Raw genomic sequence first — 19,109 nt, forward strand, 5'->3', positions numbered from 1 at the left:
TTCCAGCCATTCCTGTGGCAACCCAAGGTGTGACAGCCATACAGGTAGTCCCCCACTGCAGGACAAACCATAGTCACATGGGTATACGCCATCACGGTCTGGTAATATATGGACCCAGCAGCCCAAAGGACACCATGTCCCTCGAGAAGGATTCCTGTGGTGGGAGCTCTCTCTCCTAGTGCTAAAATAAAACACAGTCTCAGTTTTCATTTCTCAAACCTTAGACCTAGATGGAGGGGAAACAAGTTACCTAAATGTAGGATGTGATAAGACAGGATGGTACGAGTTCTTTCTGTTAGGACACCAAAACACTTTGGAACAAAGCGATAAAAGCTGACAGGCTTTGCTCGGTGAAATCAGTCAACTTTTATCACACAAAAGAAATTCAGACAGACTCATTTTTACAACTGCACAATACGCCTTGAGATGAAATACCGCCTGACTGTTCTGTGGTCGACCAATTATATTTGCTATGCAAGGGATTTCATCAGGACGTTAAACGCATATTTTTTCATGCATGATCTGGGCTATTGGTCTGAACTTTAATTAAACAGCCCTTTGATTGTTACTGTTATCTCTACCAACCCTTCTTGAGCTCTATATGAATAATAAACATCAGGACAGCCAAATTATGCACTGCCATCTAAGTGGATCTGCACATTTTGGAAGTCTCCCTAACCTAACAAACCTGATTCAACCCATCAGATTGTCAGTAGGGCACCTCCAAGACCTGGAAAGGGTGTGTCAAATGAGGGAGACTCCAAAATGTGCAGCTCTGTGAGACTGAGAACCAATGATCTAAGCATCAAAGCAGCCCAAGTGCTCTGACTGATCTAACCGAGGGGTTGCCCTTGTACCCTGTCCATGGTGCTGAGCGAGCAGATGAGCAGTTTGGAAGCAATATTGTGCTTTCAATGCAAAACTCAACAACAACATAAAAACACTTGTGGAGAGGCATGGATATACGATGTGTGAAACAGGCTTTCCAAATTAAATGACAAAAAAAATGTCCAAATTCAGAAGAAAATCTTAAGTGTGTAAAGAATGAGTTTGCTCCTCTACTTAAAATGATATCAGTGTCTTTGCAGTATTTATGTAATATTGACATTAGGACAACAAGTACTTTGAATTGTACATTTCTCATATAGAGCTGAACAAATGAAGCACACAACACTGAACATTTTTAAAAATGTAAACAGAAAGAACAAACAGTATAGAACTTTTAAAGTTGAGATGCAAATCACAAATTGTTATTTAGTACTAGGCATACGCATGGTGATTTTATTCCTATATTTTTCCTCGATTTGTTTTTTCGATTTTCTCACTTTTAAGAAGCTAATTCCACTCTGACTTGCTCATTTCTAAACCTAATATTATTTAAGAAATCAGTATGCTTTTAATCTGTTGTCATAGAAAATATACTGTCATTTTCACAGTGCACTTGCTTTGACAAACATTTGTTTACTTGGACGACTTTCTGTTTTGCTTCAGAAAAAAAAAATGTCTCATTAGAAACCCCAAAATAGTTTTTGCTTACAAATAGAGTAAAATGCCATCTCGGTAACTCACGTGTGCCGTCAAAACGCGTTGCTATAGTATCCAAAAATGTGTTCTGTGGCGCGAGCAATCCCTTCATGACAGGCATTTTCCCGCCCTGATATCGAATTCCCCATCAAAGTGACGCGGCGTTGTCAGAGACGAAGGCAGAGACAGTTTGAAGCACTCCGGTGAAACTGAGCTTTCAGCGGACTGAGACGCGGAGAATCCCGTTCTCTCACAAGCGCGCGAGCAGGCTGGATGGGGATGCGCGCGCCCGTGGTACTGGGATGACGCCCGTAGGTGCGCGTCAGGTAAATAGCGCGCGAGCTGTCTATGCAGGTGGCGCGTGAGATCGGAGATTCAAGCGGTTGTGGATGGCAATATAGTTTAATAAACCTAAAAACGACAATATTTATGTTCTTCAGGAATATAATATATAGGCTATTATTTTGTAAGGGAAAAATGAAATGACAAAAAAGTTTCAAATTCAGAAAAAAAAGTAGGCCTAATAACCTGTGAAGCCTGACATATGAGAGTAAGTAAAATCAGTAAGAAAAACATTGAACAGTTTATCAAACAAATTATTATTAGACAAAATATATTTCCAAAAACCCAGTTTTATTCAGAGGCCCAGACTGCAGTTGCTGATATTTCAATGGCCAAAAAGTAAGGTGCTATTCTGATGGCTTGTAATGTAAATCAATGAAATATTTGTAACAGTACAGCAGATTACTTACATAAAAAAAATATATAAACACACACACACACACACACATATATATATATATATATATATTCAGTGTTGGGGAAAGTTACTTTTAAAAGTAATGCATTACAATATTGCGTTACTCCATAAAAAAGTAACTAATTACGTTACTTAGTTTTTTACTTACTTTTTATGGAAAGTAATGCGTTACGTTACTTTTGCGTTACTTTTTAAATCTGGACGGTGCTTGCTCGTTTGTTTTTCAAATAAAAAAGTTATATTTTTGGCTAATATAAAAGCCTTTTCACACCAAAAGTGAAATGAATAAGCCTCAGGCTGAAGGGAAAGTAAAATTACATCCGTACAGTAGAATGCAGAAGAAGACATTTCAACACACTTCAGCAATAAAAAAAGACACACAAATGTTTGGTAATTTGTGCTTATTAGTACAGTTGAACTGGATCATCGAAGGTCAGAAGCAAAGACATTGGTTTGAATACATAAAGGATATTTGTGTTGTTTAACATTTAATTATTGCAGGTTTGCGTCATATTCTGAGTTGCATTATTTTTATTCATTTTGAGGAATACTGAATCTGTGTTTTTTTTTTGTGAGTGAGATTAATTAATGCATATTTATATTTATTTTAGAACTACAGTAACGTCTTCTGATTTCTCTCAACATGAGGACAGGAGAGCTGTCAATCAATAAATTGGGTGGGAAAAAAGTAACTTGTGTTACTTATTTGAAAAAGTAACTCAGATATGATCTTGCAAATTAAAAAGTAATGCGTTACTTTACTAGTTACTTGAAAAAAGTAATCTGATTACGTAACTTGCATTACTTGTAATGCGTTACCCCCAACACTGTATATATTTGTAGAGGAAAAACATAGCCTATGCAATGCAATACAGTGGTGCTTGAGGGATGAATCAACATATAAACAATAAACATTCCTCAAAAGCCTGATGTATTGATACTAACATTTTAAAATGATCATTCTCACATATGTTTTTTTGTTTGTTAAATATTAAGTAATTCTAAGTTGCTTCAGTCCTACATGTTCATATTACTATCTAGGCCTTAGAAATATGCATATCAAATGTGATACAGTAGGCTTTATAGGGTTCAAATTTAGTACGCAACTTACCCACTTTTGTGCATTGTTATCATAAAGGTAATTAATCATTTTTACAGTATGGCCTAGTTCAGTCAGTGTTGAGCACCATGTAGTGTGTCCATTTCACCTCACGTTAATACAGTAACACAGCTGGTCTCAGCTGGTTGCATACAGAGAAAGCTTTTAGGGTCTAAGCAGGTCCTGGAAGCCCCCCCAAAACTGGACATCTGACACACCTCCTGTGTCCAAATATGCATACTTACCTACTGTTTACTATGCAAAAACCAGTGCATCAAATAAGCTGAAGGTCCAAATGCACTGTTCTTAGTTGTAAGACACACAAAATGGAAAAGATAATGCCATGGCTGATGTAATATGTCTGAAACTGTTATAGCATACTACAAACCTGCAGGAGTTTTAATCAGGTGTACTTGATTAGAGAAACATCCAAAATGTGTTGGTTAGGAGGCCTCCAGCAATAGATCTGAGAAACACTGTAGGCTTACTAATGTATTTTGAAAACAACACTATTAGCCTGTTTGTTAAAAAGAAAAGACATTATCAATGCAGGTGCCTATTCGAACAAAGGATTGGGAAAATATTGATTTTTTTTCTTTGCAATGTTCATCAAAACTGCAGAACAAAAAGTAGACCAAAGAGAAATGAGATGAGGTGTGCATACATTGCACGAGTCAATAAAGACGACGATTTTTGTTAAACATATTACACGGACCAGGCTATGTCGCCCTCTGCTGTTTATATTATCACAATACCACACATTCACCTTCTACTACTACAATACATTTTGCCACAATTGCTGAGGCAGTGTTGAAAACACTATTCAAATAAATAGCAATTTGCTGTACAGTAATGTGACATAACAGAGGATTAAGTACGAATTTCCTTATATTATTATGGTAATATCCTCACCATTGTTGCTGTTGCTGCTGTAGGGTAATTGTTGACATATGATTAGTCACTGGAGAGCTGACTTGACAAATTGACAAATACTATAATTCAATCATGTGTCTGTCTCTGTTTCTTGTGTACTGATGTATGCTTATCACAGTAGTGAAAAATTTAATCATTCTGTTGCAGAATGTATTTGTAAATATGATGAAAATAATGGTTTTATCGAATGCGTTTTGATTGTAAATATGCAAGCTCATGCAAATAAAGACACAAATGAAGCACTGTTCATTATGATTAAGCTTATGGAAAAGAATGATTGCCACATACGGTGACTGTCATGTGTACAGGTGCAAACGAGTGTTAATCACAGAGATCACTTGATGAGGCTGATTAACAGTTTTTTGTCAACTGAAACAATCATTATATTGCCTACCACTCAATACTCACAGCTTTTATACACATGTTGGCAAGCCTCTATTACCTATTTTTTTTTACTATAATAGACTATAGTTAAATGTTAAGTACACCCCATGAAAAATTGCATATCAGATTTTTTTATGTTTTTGAATGAAAACACTTGTGCTCACCAAGTTTGCATTTATTTAATACAAAAAACCAGTAATACTGTGAAATTTTATTACAATTTAAAATAATGTTTTCTATTTTATTATATTTTAAAATGTAATTTGTTTTTGTGATGGCAAAGCTGAATTTTCAGCAGTCATTACTCCCGTCTTCAGTGTCACTTGGTCCTTCAGAAATCATTCTAATATGCTGACTTTGTGCTCAAAAAACATTTCTTAGTATTATCAATTTAGACAGTTGTGCTGGATAATATTTTTGTGGAAACCATGATACATTTATTTTTTTCAGGATTATTTTATGATTAGAATAGAAACCTTTTTACATTGTAGATGTCTTCACGGTCACTTTTGAGCAATTTTATGCACTCTTTCTAAATAAAAGTATTAATTTCTTTCAAAAACAATATTACAGACCTTTTGAACCATTTAAGGCAACAAAATTTAACAAACAAAAGTTGGTTAAATTAATGTTAAATTTAAACCATAAATTTCCATTTCATCTGTGAGGAAAAAGTTAGTACAACCTAAAATGTCTACAATTTCAATCAAATGCAAAATAGTAGAGCGTCATTAAAGATGAAGTTCCCACCTTATATAAACTTCAATTAACTCATCTGGTCACATGAGCGTAGCTTGTGGGGGGTCCAGAGGGGCCTGTCCCCCCTAGCGACTGAAAAGTAAATATGTATACAATGTAGTTATTTTCATACATTTTAAATTGTTATTTTGTAAATAAATTAATAAATCAAATCAAACTTACTAATGCCTCCCATCACATTTGCGTAAGATGTGGCGTGACGAATCTTCATTTTGGTGGATATTAGTATTATTATAGCATACTGCTTGCCCTTACATGGTGTGAGTGAATATTCAGTGTTCTTTACAACAACTTCAGAGAAATCTGGACCTAACCAAAATAAAGTCAGACGAAGATGCCAATTCTAATGCCGTGCGTGATGACTCTGCACCTGGACAGTCTCATAAAGGTGATCCACAGGACGCCCCGTAGCGACTCCGTGTTCTACATTTACGTCAGGAAGAGGACTATTTACATCCAGATGTTATTTGATTTACACTAAACAAAACCTAGACCTAGATTTAATAATATAAACTACTTAATCTGCCCTTTTTAGTAAGATTTACCAAATAGGCTATGAAGTATTTGTTTTGCGGTGAACTTGAATCATGTCCAACAGATATCTGATTTAAAGCAGTGGGTGAGAAATGTACTCCTTGATTTGTTTAATAAAAGCCTACTTTGATATTCTGTTGACAAACATGTTTAGAGTGCATTGTTTTCAACGTGTTTATTTGAATTATATAGCCTTTACTCATCAATGCTGTCCAAATGTATTTCTAGTATCCATATGGCCAAGGACAAAACATTTCCTGGGTGTTCTTGCTCTTTCATAGTGTTGTGGATTTTTCTTGGGTGCGGCCAATGAAGTGGAGAAGCAGAGTTCCAGATGTCAAAATAAGACTTTATTTAACAAAGAAACAAAGCCGGGAAGACAGTCACAGCATTCCAAATCATTCCAAAGTCTTTGTTTGTCAGCTCATATTATATACCCTTTGTTCTCTCCAAATTTGGTCATTTTCTGTTTTTTCTTTGTTCCGGTTATTTTTTATTGGTTATAGATACCTGATTTACCACAATTGTTTCCAACCCTTTTGGCCTTGTTTTTTAATGGTGGAATGTGGTCCGATCAGCCATTTTTTAAAAAAGCTTTTATTTCATTGGTTGGTAGTGGTCACATGAGGAGGTGTGCGTCAAATCCATCCACCTGCTCCTGATAATATTAGATTATTTCAAGTTCATGTTTACTGTCTAATGAAAGGTCCACTGTCTAATGAAAAGACCATTATACGTTCATCATTCCCAAAATTACATCCAGGGTTAACATAATTCAGCATATTAATTTATATATTGATTACTTTCATTTTCACATAATACTTCAATAAAATTACACAATAATAGCTCTCTTCTTTCCGATATAAGCCATATACTAGTCAAAGTTGTACATTAGATATTTGAAATTAAGAGTCTTTAATATTGAAATATCGAAAGTGCTCGGGACATCAATTATTAAACGTTAAAATGGCTTGCCATACTGTAACAGTCATGTATTCTGACAGGAGGCACTTCCGCTGGAAACTGATTGGTCCGCTCCTAGTGACGTCACACTGATGATGCTTTGTGGGGCCGCCTTGAGATTTAATTACGGGTCTGTGTTCGCGCATTATATTATAATCAAAATGTACGACTAGTCAAAGTTGTACATTAGATATTTGAAATTAAGAGTCTTTAATATTGAAATATCGAAAGTGCTCGGGACATCAATTATTAAACGTTAAAATGGCTTGCCATACTGTAACAGTCATGTATTCTGACAGGAGGCACTTCCGCTGGAAACTGATTGGTCCGCTCCTAGTGACGTCACACTGATGATGCTTTGTGGGGCCGCCTTGAGATTTAATTACGGGTCTGTGTTCGCGCATTATATTATACGAGCCGTTTTTCCTCATTGTTAGCCTTATTTTATTGATTTCAATGTCTCTGGTTTTTCCGTTTGTTAAGACCTTTCTTTATGAACTAAAACCTGCTCTCGAGTCGCTTGTCACCGGACCTGTGCGTTGATTCTGGAGCCAGTGTTTTTGTTAGTGAGCGATCCTGGGACGCGCGCTCGGTCTGTCGGCATGTTCGGATACCCGTCTGCAGGATTATAACCACCGGAAAACAGCACTGCAGTCAATAAAGTAAGTGATTGAAATAACATGGCATAAAAAGAAGACGAAATGATGATGTGTCATAGGTTGAGCATAGCCTATATGCAGCACCTGTAGCAGCGCTTCAATGCTGAACAAAAAACATTTTAAGCCAGCCTAAGATGGTTTGCTGGTCTTTGGTGGTTTAAGATGGTCTCCCGGCCTGATCAAGCTGGTCTTCAGATAGTTTAGCCAGAAAGCAAGTTGGAGTCCCAATTTAACCAGCTAAAAAGAAGAACCAGTAAAAAAAAAAAAGACCTGACCACCTTAAACCATCATAAAAGAAAAAAACACACACAAACAACTGAGCAATACTATCATTTTATATCTATATATGTCTCTCTCTCGCTCTCTGTTCTCCTTTCCGCACTCTTTCATTTTCTGTAGTTTGTGAAAGCTGAGATTAAAAACGATGATGGACCATTTGGCAACTGCTAGTGGCACCCAGGGACCTGTCATGTGTGAACCCTCTTACCCTCCATGTAAAATGGCCCGTATGGAGAATTCAAGAGATCTACCTGTACCTGGAGTCACTCCTGTGAGCCTGACCTCCAAACAAACATCATTACACATTAACAGGAGGAAAGGTATCCACTGACGGGCATAAACACAGATACAGGACCTACCTTGTCTGTTCATAAGATGTCCGAGTGATCATATTCTCCTGTGGTTATAATACAGGCAGTCTGCTTCCTGTGTTCTGTATGGTGGAGCAGAATGATGTCCCGCCCTCAGAGAGGAAGAGGTTGGAGCATGCAGAATTTGTGCTGTTGAAAAAAGACCTGCTGTTCAGCCAGATTACAGAGGCCGCACTGCAAGAGCTGGGATACACACACACCGCAGCAGCTCTGGCTACAGGTATACACACACTAATGAATAATTCACGCTCAGTTCAAATTGAATATGTAAGCCAGAAAGATGGGAAATGTTGCTGTTATTTTTTTTTAGTTCCAGTCCACACCATCACAACCTGCATCATATCTTCCAGTATATGCATCACACATACTGTAAACCACGTTCAAAAATTTATTAGGATTTTTTTTTTTAAGTCTAATATGCTCACCAAGGCTACATTGAGTACACATATAGAACAAACGGTAATATTGTGAAATATTAATATCATTTTAAATAACTGTTTTAATATATTTTAAATGTAATTTACTCCTGTGATGGCAAAGCTGCATTTTAATATGCTGATTTGGTGCTCAAGAAACATTTCTTATTTTTATCAATTTTGAAAACGGAGCTGCTTAATATGTTTTAAAAAACATGTAAATGATCAATTTTCTTAATAAAAGTTTTTTAAAAAAACATACTGTCCCCAAACCTTTGAACTGCAGCATACATATAATATGAATTATTTCCAGTAATTATATCTAATTGATATCAATTTTAAAAGTACTTTGATTTATTTTAAATTTCTATTTAAACATTGAAAAGGCTGCACAATTAAGTTACACAGTAAATGAAAACACAAAAACATTGCAAAAATGTTTAGATGGTCAAATCTTCAGTTAACCTGTACTTAATGTTTTTTTTAACATAACATATATCCCTCATATGAATTTTTTTATTTATTTTTTATTTTAATGCTAATGTTTATAAATATGATACAAATATGAATTATTTCCAGTAATTATATCTAATTGATATCAATTTTAAAAGTACTTTGATTTATTTTAAATTTCTATTTAAACATTGAAAAGGCTGCACAATTAAGTTACACAGTAAATGAAAACACAAAAACATTGCAAAAATGTTTAGATGGTCAAATCTTCAGTTAACCTGTACTTAATGTTTTTTTTAACATAACATATATCCCTCATATGAATTTTTTTATTTATTTTTTATTTTAATGCTAATGTTTATAAATATGATACATAATTAGCTTATTTTATACAACAATTAAGTAATGAAAAATATTATAAGTTGGAGGTTCAAGACACTGAAGGAAAAATAGAAAAGGAAGTGCAGAAAGCTGATGGGACACGAGAGAATGTGAACTTGGTCGAGATCAGAAAGCTATTAAGGTTGTCAGAAGAGAAAAATAAGTAGCAAAGTAAAATAATGAAAAAACAACAACTCCGAAATACAAACAAAAAAGGAACTATGGTGTCAGGAACTATATAAGGTTCATATATAGTAGTCAGATATTGTAATAAAGATTCATTTCTGCATTAGGTCAGGTTCAAGTTGGCCATTGGAACCCTGTGTCCCTGTCCACTGTGACAGACACCTCTGACGCAACAGTAGGAGACATGCTTCAAGATCTTTACCATGTCATCACCTTAAGAATAAAGCTACACAGGTACAACCTGCACACACATTTACTTTAAGCATCACATCTGTCTCTGGGTTTCAGCAAACAGGCTTATCAGAATAATGAACTACATGCACTCAGAATGAAAGCTGTTCTGATTTATTTATTTTATTTTATTATTTATTTAGTCATTTATTAGACGCTTTTCTCCAAAGCGACTTACAAATGAGGACAACAGAAGCAATCAATTGTAGTATTAAAACAACTAAAAACAGATCCAAAACTAAAAGCTAAAACTTTATAAATACTACCTATACACATTTAAAAAAATAAAGAGATTAAATAAAAATGACAAATGCATACAACAAAATTTCAAAACTTAACGTTTAAATGAAAAACAAAAAATAAAGCTAAAAACAATTCAAAATATTAAAGAACAAAAGTTATAAGAGTATAATAATGATTCTAACATAACTCTAAGCCAAACACCAAAAAAAAACTACACAACCACACACACATACATATATACTGTATATGTACAAACACATTAATAAATTCAATATGTATATTATTTCATTTCCATTTAGTTTGTTGAAGTATTAAAATAAGTCAAATTAAATAAAACTTAATAAAAGACCTATACAGACATAATAAATTCAGACATAATGTAACTAAAATTAAAATAAATAACAAATACAAATAATACAAATCAAATGACAGTAGTTTATCAGTAATCCTAAAAAATAACACTGCCAAACACACATGCTAAAAAACAACAACTTACTTACACATAGTAAGAAATTATTATAAAAACAGTAACAGAAGCGAGACAAGTAATAGGAACGAGGAGAAATAAAAAGCGATGCTTATCCTTTGCCGGGGTCCCTGCACGGTGGAGTCGCACGGTAGAGTCGATGGTCTTTACACTCTTCGGTCTACACATGAGGAGGCCTTCACGCGATGGCTGCCGTGACCGCTATCGCGGTAAACTAAGCTTTTTTATACCCGCCTAACAAAATACTAAATTAATTCAGCTGGACACACTTTCCTTATTTTCTCCGCAACAAATGGCCAAGCAAGCGCAGACACTGACAAGATACGCGATACAGAACGAGACCAAACGCGATATCAGCACGTCTCCACACAGTAAACAAAACAAGCGTTTCCTAGCAACGACAACTGCACTACAATAATAATCTTAATCTGATTTATGATTAGGAATAATTTTTCACAGGTGATCTAGTGTTAAAACTAATTTAAAAATTATTAAAAGTTATTATAGTTATTAAAGTTTTGAGGATAAACACTTAATAATATAGCTATTTGTGAAATAATAATTATTTGTGGATAATGTCTAATAGTGTAATTAATTATTGCAGTACATCATTTTTCTCACTGACTCACGCACGTTCTCTCACTCTCTTAGTGTTTCTAAATTAGAGGACTTGCCTGCTGAGCAATGGACTCATTCTACCGTCAGAAATGCCCTGAAGGAGCTGCTGAAAGAGATGAATCAGAGCACACTGGCTAAAGAGTGTCCTTTATCTCAGGTACATGTTCACAATTAGACACTGTAAATACACTATTTTAGCAAGGCACCATACATATATATAGTTATTAAAGTTTTGAGGATAAACACTTAATAATATAGCTATTTCTGGAATAACAATTATTTGTGATTAATGTTCTACAGTGTAATTAATTATTGCAATGTACTGCTTTTCTCATTGACTCATGCACATTCTCTCACTCTCTTAGTGTTTCTAAATTAGAGGACTTGCCTGCTGAGCAGTGGACTCATTCTACCGTCAGAAATGCCCTGAAGGAGCTGCTGAAAGAGATGAATCAGAGCACACTGGCTAAAGAGTGTCCTTTATCTCAGGTACATGTTCACAATTAGACACTGTAAATACACTATTTTAGCAAGGCACCATACATATAACCTGTATACTAACTTAAAAACACTTTTTATCAACCACAGCTTAATTGCATGTAGCTATAGAATAAAACTGGGTTAATTGTCTCATATCTCATGGTTAAAGAGCAGAACTATGATCGAAGAAGTGCTTTTCATTGAAGAATACACCCTACTATTAAGATCCATGCCTAGTTTGAGAACCAGCTATTAAAACTATTTAGCAAGGAGACAAAAACCTTTAGCACATCCTTTCTGGACACATTTAGTCGGTTCCAAGGTACACCTCAAGGCTTAATTTAGTATGCTCTGTCTGTTATTCACTGAATTCCTGTTACAGTCACATGAAAAGAAAATGAGAGGCAAAATCCCATTTTTGCCTGCACATAAACACACATTGACTTATCTCATATTTTTGTTTGAAAGAGCATGATTTCGTCAGTAGTGAACGGCACTTACTATGCCAGCATCTCTGTTGCGAGATGTCAGGAGTTCGGCCAGTGGTACAAGCACTACAAGAGGGCAAAATCTATGATGGGTGAGTAGCAACCTACTGTATGTTGTCCAAGAATAGCTCATATATTCACACATTAATTGCCTTTAAGTAGTTGTTTTCTTTTTGTATTTTGGTAACACTTTAAATTAGTTACCATTTGGTAATACAGTAGGTATCATGAACAAACACTAAACAATACATTTACAGCATTTATCAATTTAGGTAAATTTTTAGATATACTAACACATTTATAAAATATCAAGCTCTATTAATTAACATTAAATGTATTATGAACAAACATGAATTAACGATATAATAGCATATTTATAAATTGTCAGTAATGCTGTAAAAATGGTTGTTCGTTGTTAATTCATGATACGTAATGTATTAACCTATTTTAATAAAAAAATTAAACTACACTACTGTTCAAAAGTTTGCAGTCTTTTTGACAGAAATCTTTTACGCTCACCAAGGCTGTATTTATTTGATCAAAATACTGTAAAATCATTAATATTGTGAAATGTTATTACAATTTAAAATAACCGTTTTCTTTTTAATACGTTTAAAAATGTAATTTATTCCTGTGCTGGCAAAACCATTACTCCAATCTCCAATGACATATCATTCTTCAGAAATAATTATAATTTTTGTGTATATATTTGTGATTTTTTTTTTCAGGATTCTTTGATGAATAGAAAGTTTTTATTTTGAAATAAAAATCTTTTGTAACAATATAGAAGCCTTTACTGTCACTTTTGATCAGTTTAATGCATCCTTGCTCAATAAAAGTATAAAAAAACGAATAATAAAATCTTACAGAAACTTTTGAATGGCAGTGTATGTAAAATAATCATATTTTAGTAAAATAACTATATATGCTAAGTTAACGCAGCGTATACTGAAAATAAAACGATTTTGTCTGTGAATTTTAAATGGACTCCAGTTATTTAATATGAATTTTGAACTACTAAAGATTTTATCTCCCCTCAGGTGAAATGAGCAGGCACTGCAACCAACCCTCATCCTCCAGCCAGCCCACCATGTACCAGCAACCAATGGAAGGCAGTGGGGTGGAGTCATGTGGTGTTGTCCAGATGCAGGCTGGAATGCCAGGTCTGGTGATGGCTCAGCTCCTCTCACAGCAGCACGCCATGTCTCAACTTCTCACACACGCTCACACGCACTCACACGGGCCTCATCCTGCGCCACTAAGGACTCCTCCCAAATGCAATGTGTCCCCGCCCACAGTACCTCAATGTCCCTCACCTGTCACCGACGTCTCACCTGAAATTTACCACTGTGTGCGTGAGGAGCTGAAGAGGGCGGGGGTTTCCCAAGCTGTGTTTGCACGAGTGGCCATTAACAGGACTCAGGTAACATGGTAATTTTATGCAACAGAATTTTTAGTCATATGTCCATATCTCTTAAATCTTATGTATCTGTACACATAATAAAGTGTCTATCCATGATATCACTTGCAACAGGGCCTGCTGTCAGAGATCTTGCGCAAGGAAGAGGACCCACGGTGCGCGTCTCAGTCTCTTTTAGTTAACCTTAGGGCCATGCAGAGCTTCCTGCAACTCCCGCAGAGCCAGAGAGACTCCTTTTATCTGGAAGAAAGAGAGCGTAACCTCAACTCTACCTACAACACCAATACCAGCTCACCTCTGCCCATTCAGGTTCACTGTCACTCAAATTTAATTATGGATCTGAGATGCAAAATAGCTTGTGCTATAATCTCTATGGACAGCGCAACGTATTTTGACAAATAATAACCATAGTAATAGTAATAATAATAATATTAAAGGGCCATTTTTCAGTCAATGTCTGCAAAAGTATCTCTCTCATTACAGGCAAAACTTTCACCTGTTTCCAAGGACATTGTAGTCAAAGTGGAATGCGATGATTCTGGAATAAATTATGGCATCTATGATGAAATACAGCAGGAAATGAGACGAGCAAAAGTGTCACAGGCCTTGTTTGCAAAAGTCTCTGCAGCAAAGAGTCAGGTACGTCATGTGTACTGAAGGAATACATTGGTACAGACTGGACAAAAAATCTTTAATAAAAAGAAAAAAAGAGTTCGACGTTACAAGTACATTTATGCATTTTATCCAAAGCAGCTTACATTGATTTTAGTTATATACATTTCATTCTTGATTAAATATCTAATAAATGTTTATATGAATGCAGGGATACAAGGACTAATAGAAATGTGCAGTATATACGTTGAATGCATATAATAGTAATTATGAAAATAATTTAGGTTAATCCACTCCCAGTTTTATGAGAAAATATGTACAGTAGGTAGCAAAAATCTAGAACACTAGTGGAAATGCTTTTGTGTTGCATTTTTTACCATTACAAATCTGATTATCAGCATAACAATTTTTTTCCAGAAATCTTATGTTTTTTAATATAAAAAAACAGTAATATTATGAAATATTATTAAAATTTTAAATAACCGTTTTCTATTTTAATATATTTATAGACACTCATCCAAAGAAACTTACATTGCATTGAAGGTATAAACATTTCATACATATTTAAATTCAGTATATATTTAATATGAATGCAAGGACTAACAGGAATGTACATAAATTGAATGCTTATAATACAGATCATGAAAATAATTAGTATTAATCCACTCCCAGTGGGTTCAAAAGTCTAAAACTCTAGTGGAATTTTCTTTATTTGGAATTTCATCCATTACCAATCAGATTATCAACCTAACAATTTGACAGATTTTTTAAATCCAAAATACAGTAAAAACAGCTATTTTGTAAAATATTATTACAATTTAATATTTTATTTATATTTTATATATTAATTTTTTTTTTTTATTTAATATTACAACAATCACACAACTCATGGTTCGATCAGATCTTTTTTTTTCTTTTCTTTTTTTTTTCGGTGAGCGAAAAAAAAAATTTTTATTTAAAGAACACATTAAGTACTTCTTCAAAAACTAAAATATTATTAAAGACAAGTGAACCGTCAGTAATAAAATAAGAACAAAAACTAATTACAAGCATAGATAAATAAAATATAACAAAGCTACAAATAAAGTAAGGGCTAATAATATTTTATTTATATTTTATATATAATTTTTTTTTTAAATTTAATATTACAACAATCACACAACTCATGGTTCGATCAGATCTTTTTTTTTCTTTTTTCTTTTTTTTCGGTGAGCGAAAAAAAATTTTTTTATTTAAAGAACACATTAAGTACTTCTTCAAAACCACAGCAAAAACTAAAATATTATTAAAGACAAGTGAACCGTCAGTAATAAAATAAGAACAAAAACTAATTACAAGCATAGATAAATAAAATATAACAAAGCTACAAATAAAGTAAGGGCTAACATTCGTTTTCCGGCACAGACATGTAATAATGTATAATAACACTGAGGAGTGAAAAATCTGTTAAAAAGCTTGTGTTTTGTTGTTTAACATTAATAACATAAGCACTGATGCACAGCTCTAATATAATGATACACATCTGATTCCTTTGTTCATGTTCACTTCACTTAACCAACATAACCAACTGTTTAAGAGAATACTTTCCTAGATTGGTATTTTGAAATCATTTTGTGTGTATGTGTCCAGTCAAGCACAAGGAGACGTGAAAGAGGAATCAATTCTGTGTTTGTGCGCTGTATGCTAGCCCCAGGGAGTCGAACTAGCAATTTTGCGAGCCCTGCACATAGTTAATAGCACAAATTAGCTTATTTGACTAGTGACCTAGAAATACTGCAGAATTTGAAATATTTCTTGACAATTAAATATTTATCTCCTACATATAAATATTTAATATATATTTAAATATTTATGTCATGCGAAGCATAAATTTTACATCATAAAATTTTTTCTCGTTTTAAATGGTCGAAATTCCTAAAACAGGATGTCTAGGTTTAAATCCGTTTTTGAAGCAAATTTTCAACATGGTCTCAGATGTTTGAACCCTGCTGTATATGTGTCTGTGTTTTAGGGCTGGCTGTGTGAGCTCCTGCGCTGGAAGGAGGAACCATCGCCTCAGAATCGTACACTGTGGGAAAATCTGTCTCTGATTCGCCAGTTCCTAAATCTCAGCCAATCAGAGCGAGATGTTATATATGACCAAGAGAGCAATACCGGGCAGACGTTCTACTCTGAAAAACACACAAGACCACTGACTGAACAACTACAAGTGAGTGCTCACACAAACTTCTACAATTATCATTTCAGTAAACAATTACAGTACATTATGAATATTCGATTACTGACTATAAATTATTGTTTACATATATTTCGCTAATATGGGCCTTAAATCAACCATGTTTTGATGTGTTAGATCTCATAATTATTTGCTTTATTTATTTATTTATTTTTCTAAAGGTGATGCCACAGCATATGGTGCCTCTTAAGCAGCACCAACAACTACATAAAATTCCACCTCAGCATCATCAACACTTCCTCCAGCAGCATCTCATCACTGGATGTCCCAAAGACACTCACATGGGCTCAAATATTGGAGGCAGGTCTTTACCACCAGAAGCCCATGCAATTCTGCAGAGTTTCATTCAGGAAGTGGGACTACATCCAGATCAAGAGGCCATTCATACACTGTCTGCTCAACTGGGAGTAGCCAAAGAGGCTGTTCTTAGCTTTTTCAATGGTCACAACTGGCTTCGACAGGAAGAACAGGACAACAGAGGAGAAAGAGAGATTGAGGAAAGGGAATGCAGGGGTACAGTGGAAAATGATGAGGAGTCAAATGCAAACATGATGACAGGGAAACAAGATGGTGCGGTGGATCAGAATGCATCTACACAAACTCGCTTTATCATTACTATTAAAAAAGAGGAGGAGCTTCCATGTAAGGAGGAGCGTGATGATAGCCCCGCCTACTGCCAATTCATAAACTCCTAAAAAATACATACACTACCGTTCAAAAGTTTGGGGTCATTCTGTTTGAATGAAATTAACACTTTAATTCAGCAAAGATGCATTAAAGTGATCAAATATGAGGGTAAAGACATTTATAATGGGACAAAAGATTTCTATTTCAAATAAATACTGTTCTTCTGAATGTTCTATTCATCTAAGAATCCTGATAAATAATGTGTCACTGAAATATTAAGTAGCACAACTGTTTCCAACATTGAAAATAATAAATGTTTCTTGAGCACCAAATCAGCAATTTAGAATGATTTCTGAAGGATCATGTGGCAGTAAAAATTCAGCTTTGCCATCAAAGGAATAAATTAAATTTTAAATGTTAAAATAGAAAACATATATATTAAATTGTAATAATATTTCACCATATTACTGGTTTTACTGTATTTTTGATCAAATAAAGGCAGCCTAAGTGAGCATAAGCGACGTCAAAAACATTTTAAGAATATCTTACCAACCTCACACTTTTGAACAGTAGTATATTAAATCCCATTTAAACAAATAAACAGCAATGAATACTGGGTGATTTTACAATTTCATGTAGCATATTTACGGTTGTGCCTTTATGCACAAGGTCTTTTATTAAAACGTCATACTTTGGGTGGACTATGGAGGTGGAATATTGAGGATTCCACAAAGGAAATGCCACGGAAAGTATTCATTAAACATCACTGTTCTTATTTCTAAAGTGATTACAATATTCAAACCAAATTAAGTCACCATTTTCATAATGTATTGCATCATTAAAGGAAGAATTGCACATTTGAATTGTTAGAGCAAATATTTACACCCCTAAATGAATATGATTTGCAATTTTATAGTAGTATTATTTATTGTTTGTCTCTGGTTTTCTACTCAAATCCTCAACTGAATCTTTGCAGGTGGCAGGCAACATCAGTCAGTGTTAATGGTGGCACATTCAGTCAGAAAGTGTTGTCTTTTACAAGAACTGTTGCCAGAGACCCTGAAACCGTTATGTATTATATGTTAGAAACAAACAGCACATTACTGTATTATTGTCAATAGAACAAAACACAATAGAAACAGCACTTTGAATTACAGTGAATAGTTCTCTCTCTCTAATGAATTACAATAAATCTGTACTGTTTGTTATTGTTCATTATATTTAAAGCTATTTTATTTAAGAACTAGAAAATTAGCTTTATATTTGATGGCATTCTTGATTATAACTATTTCTCTGCTAAATAGTGTCAGAGTTGACTATGCTGTTTTTTTTACCATCTTGAGGTGTTTTTTTTTTCATTTTATTATTATTATTATTCAGACACATTCACCACCCGCTACTTCCATTTTCTCCATATATATCACTGTATATGGGGTCAACACTGTTGGATACAAAAGAAATGTGTCATATTTAATATTAATATTGACAAATCAAGCATTCATGAATGAACTGAGACTACAGGATGGTTTCAAACTGAATTTCAGCTCATTATGTCAATTAGAAAATCTTGCAGTGCCAACCAAATAACCATATTTTTCATTTCACACATGTATGAAATGCAGGAGCCACTTGGTTTTATGAGATACTAACACGATCTACTTAAAATGAGGGAAAATATCTAGAAAATCCCACTGACTTTGATAGTCCAATATCAATAGGTCTGACAATGTTGACAAATAGTAGAGTGAAACCATGTAATGTTGAAAATAAGAATATTTTACAAAGAATATTAAAAAAAGAAAAACTCTTTCTTCTGCCATATATGAGTAGCTTTCTTGAGCTAATTTATATTTTATTATATAAGAGTTATGGTCTGAGGACAGGTGCTTTTAGGAGTACTGACCGTCAATTTGTGATTACGAGATAATTAAATGAAATTGTACATTTGTGTTACAAAGATTTTTTG

General features: G+C 34.2%; 2 protein-coding genes across 4 annotated transcripts in view; one reads left to right on the forward strand and one right to left on the reverse strand.

Moving 5' to 3' along the window:
• LOC107593607 (potassium voltage-gated channel subfamily H member 8-like) overlaps positions 1-1,786 on the reverse strand; it is a 54,753-nt gene extending 52,967 nt beyond the window's left edge. Inside the window, exon 1 of the mRNA XM_016283390.1 lies at positions 1,570-1,786. Within this exon, the coding sequence (XP_016138876.1) occupies positions 1,570-1,645 (76 nt within the window). The 5' untranslated portion in view covers positions 1,646-1,786. The remainder of the gene's footprint in view (positions 1-1,569) is intronic.
• A 5,476-nt stretch (positions 1,787-7,262) lies between these two features.
• satb1a (SATB homeobox 1a) lies at positions 7,263-17,258 on the forward strand. 3 transcript variants are annotated; one of them, XM_016283394.1, is made up of 12 exons: positions 7,263-7,344; positions 7,440-7,618; positions 8,015-8,214; positions 8,309-8,485; positions 9,809-9,935; positions 11,646-11,769; positions 12,229-12,340; positions 13,289-13,671; positions 13,783-13,977; positions 14,152-14,307; positions 16,292-16,489; positions 16,678-17,258. In XM_016283394.1, exons 3-12 carry the CDS (start codon positions 8,040-8,042, stop codon positions 17,209-17,211), a joined length of 2,181 nt encoding a protein of 726 aa, XP_016138880.1. In that variant the 5' UTR covers positions 7,263-7,344; positions 7,440-7,618; positions 8,015-8,039; the 3' UTR covers positions 17,212-17,258. The 3 variants fall into 3 exon arrangements, with proteins under 3 accessions (XP_016138880.1, XP_016138879.1, XP_016138877.1); XM_016283393.1 differs by lacking the exon at positions 11,646-11,769 and adding an exon at positions 11,314-11,437 and having other exon boundaries at positions 7,330-7,618; XM_016283391.1 differs by having other exon boundaries at positions 7,330-7,618.
• The last annotated feature ends 1,851 nt before the right edge of the window (positions 17,259-19,109 follow it).

This window comes from Sinocyclocheilus grahami, unplaced genomic scaffold (genome assembly GCF_001515645.1).
Source record: "Sinocyclocheilus grahami isolate Dianchi unplaced genomic scaffold, SAMN03320097.WGS_v1.1 scaffold174.1, whole genome shotgun sequence".
Classification (NCBI taxonomy): Eukaryota; Metazoa; Chordata; class Actinopteri; order Cypriniformes; family Cyprinidae; genus Sinocyclocheilus; species Sinocyclocheilus grahami.

Coding starts and splice junctions, on each gene's coding strand:
- satb1a (XM_016283394.1), top strand. CDS start 8,040: ATGATGGACCATTTGGCAACTGCTAGTGGCACCCAGGGACCTGTCATG. Junction 8,215..8,308: donor ACACATTAACAGGAGGAAAG/GTATCCACTGAC, acceptor GTTATAATACAG/GCAGTCTGCTTCCTGTGTTC. Junction 9,936..11,645: donor TTAAGAATAAAGCTACACAG/GTACAACCTGCA, acceptor TCACTCTCTTAG/TGTTTCTAAATTAGAGGACT.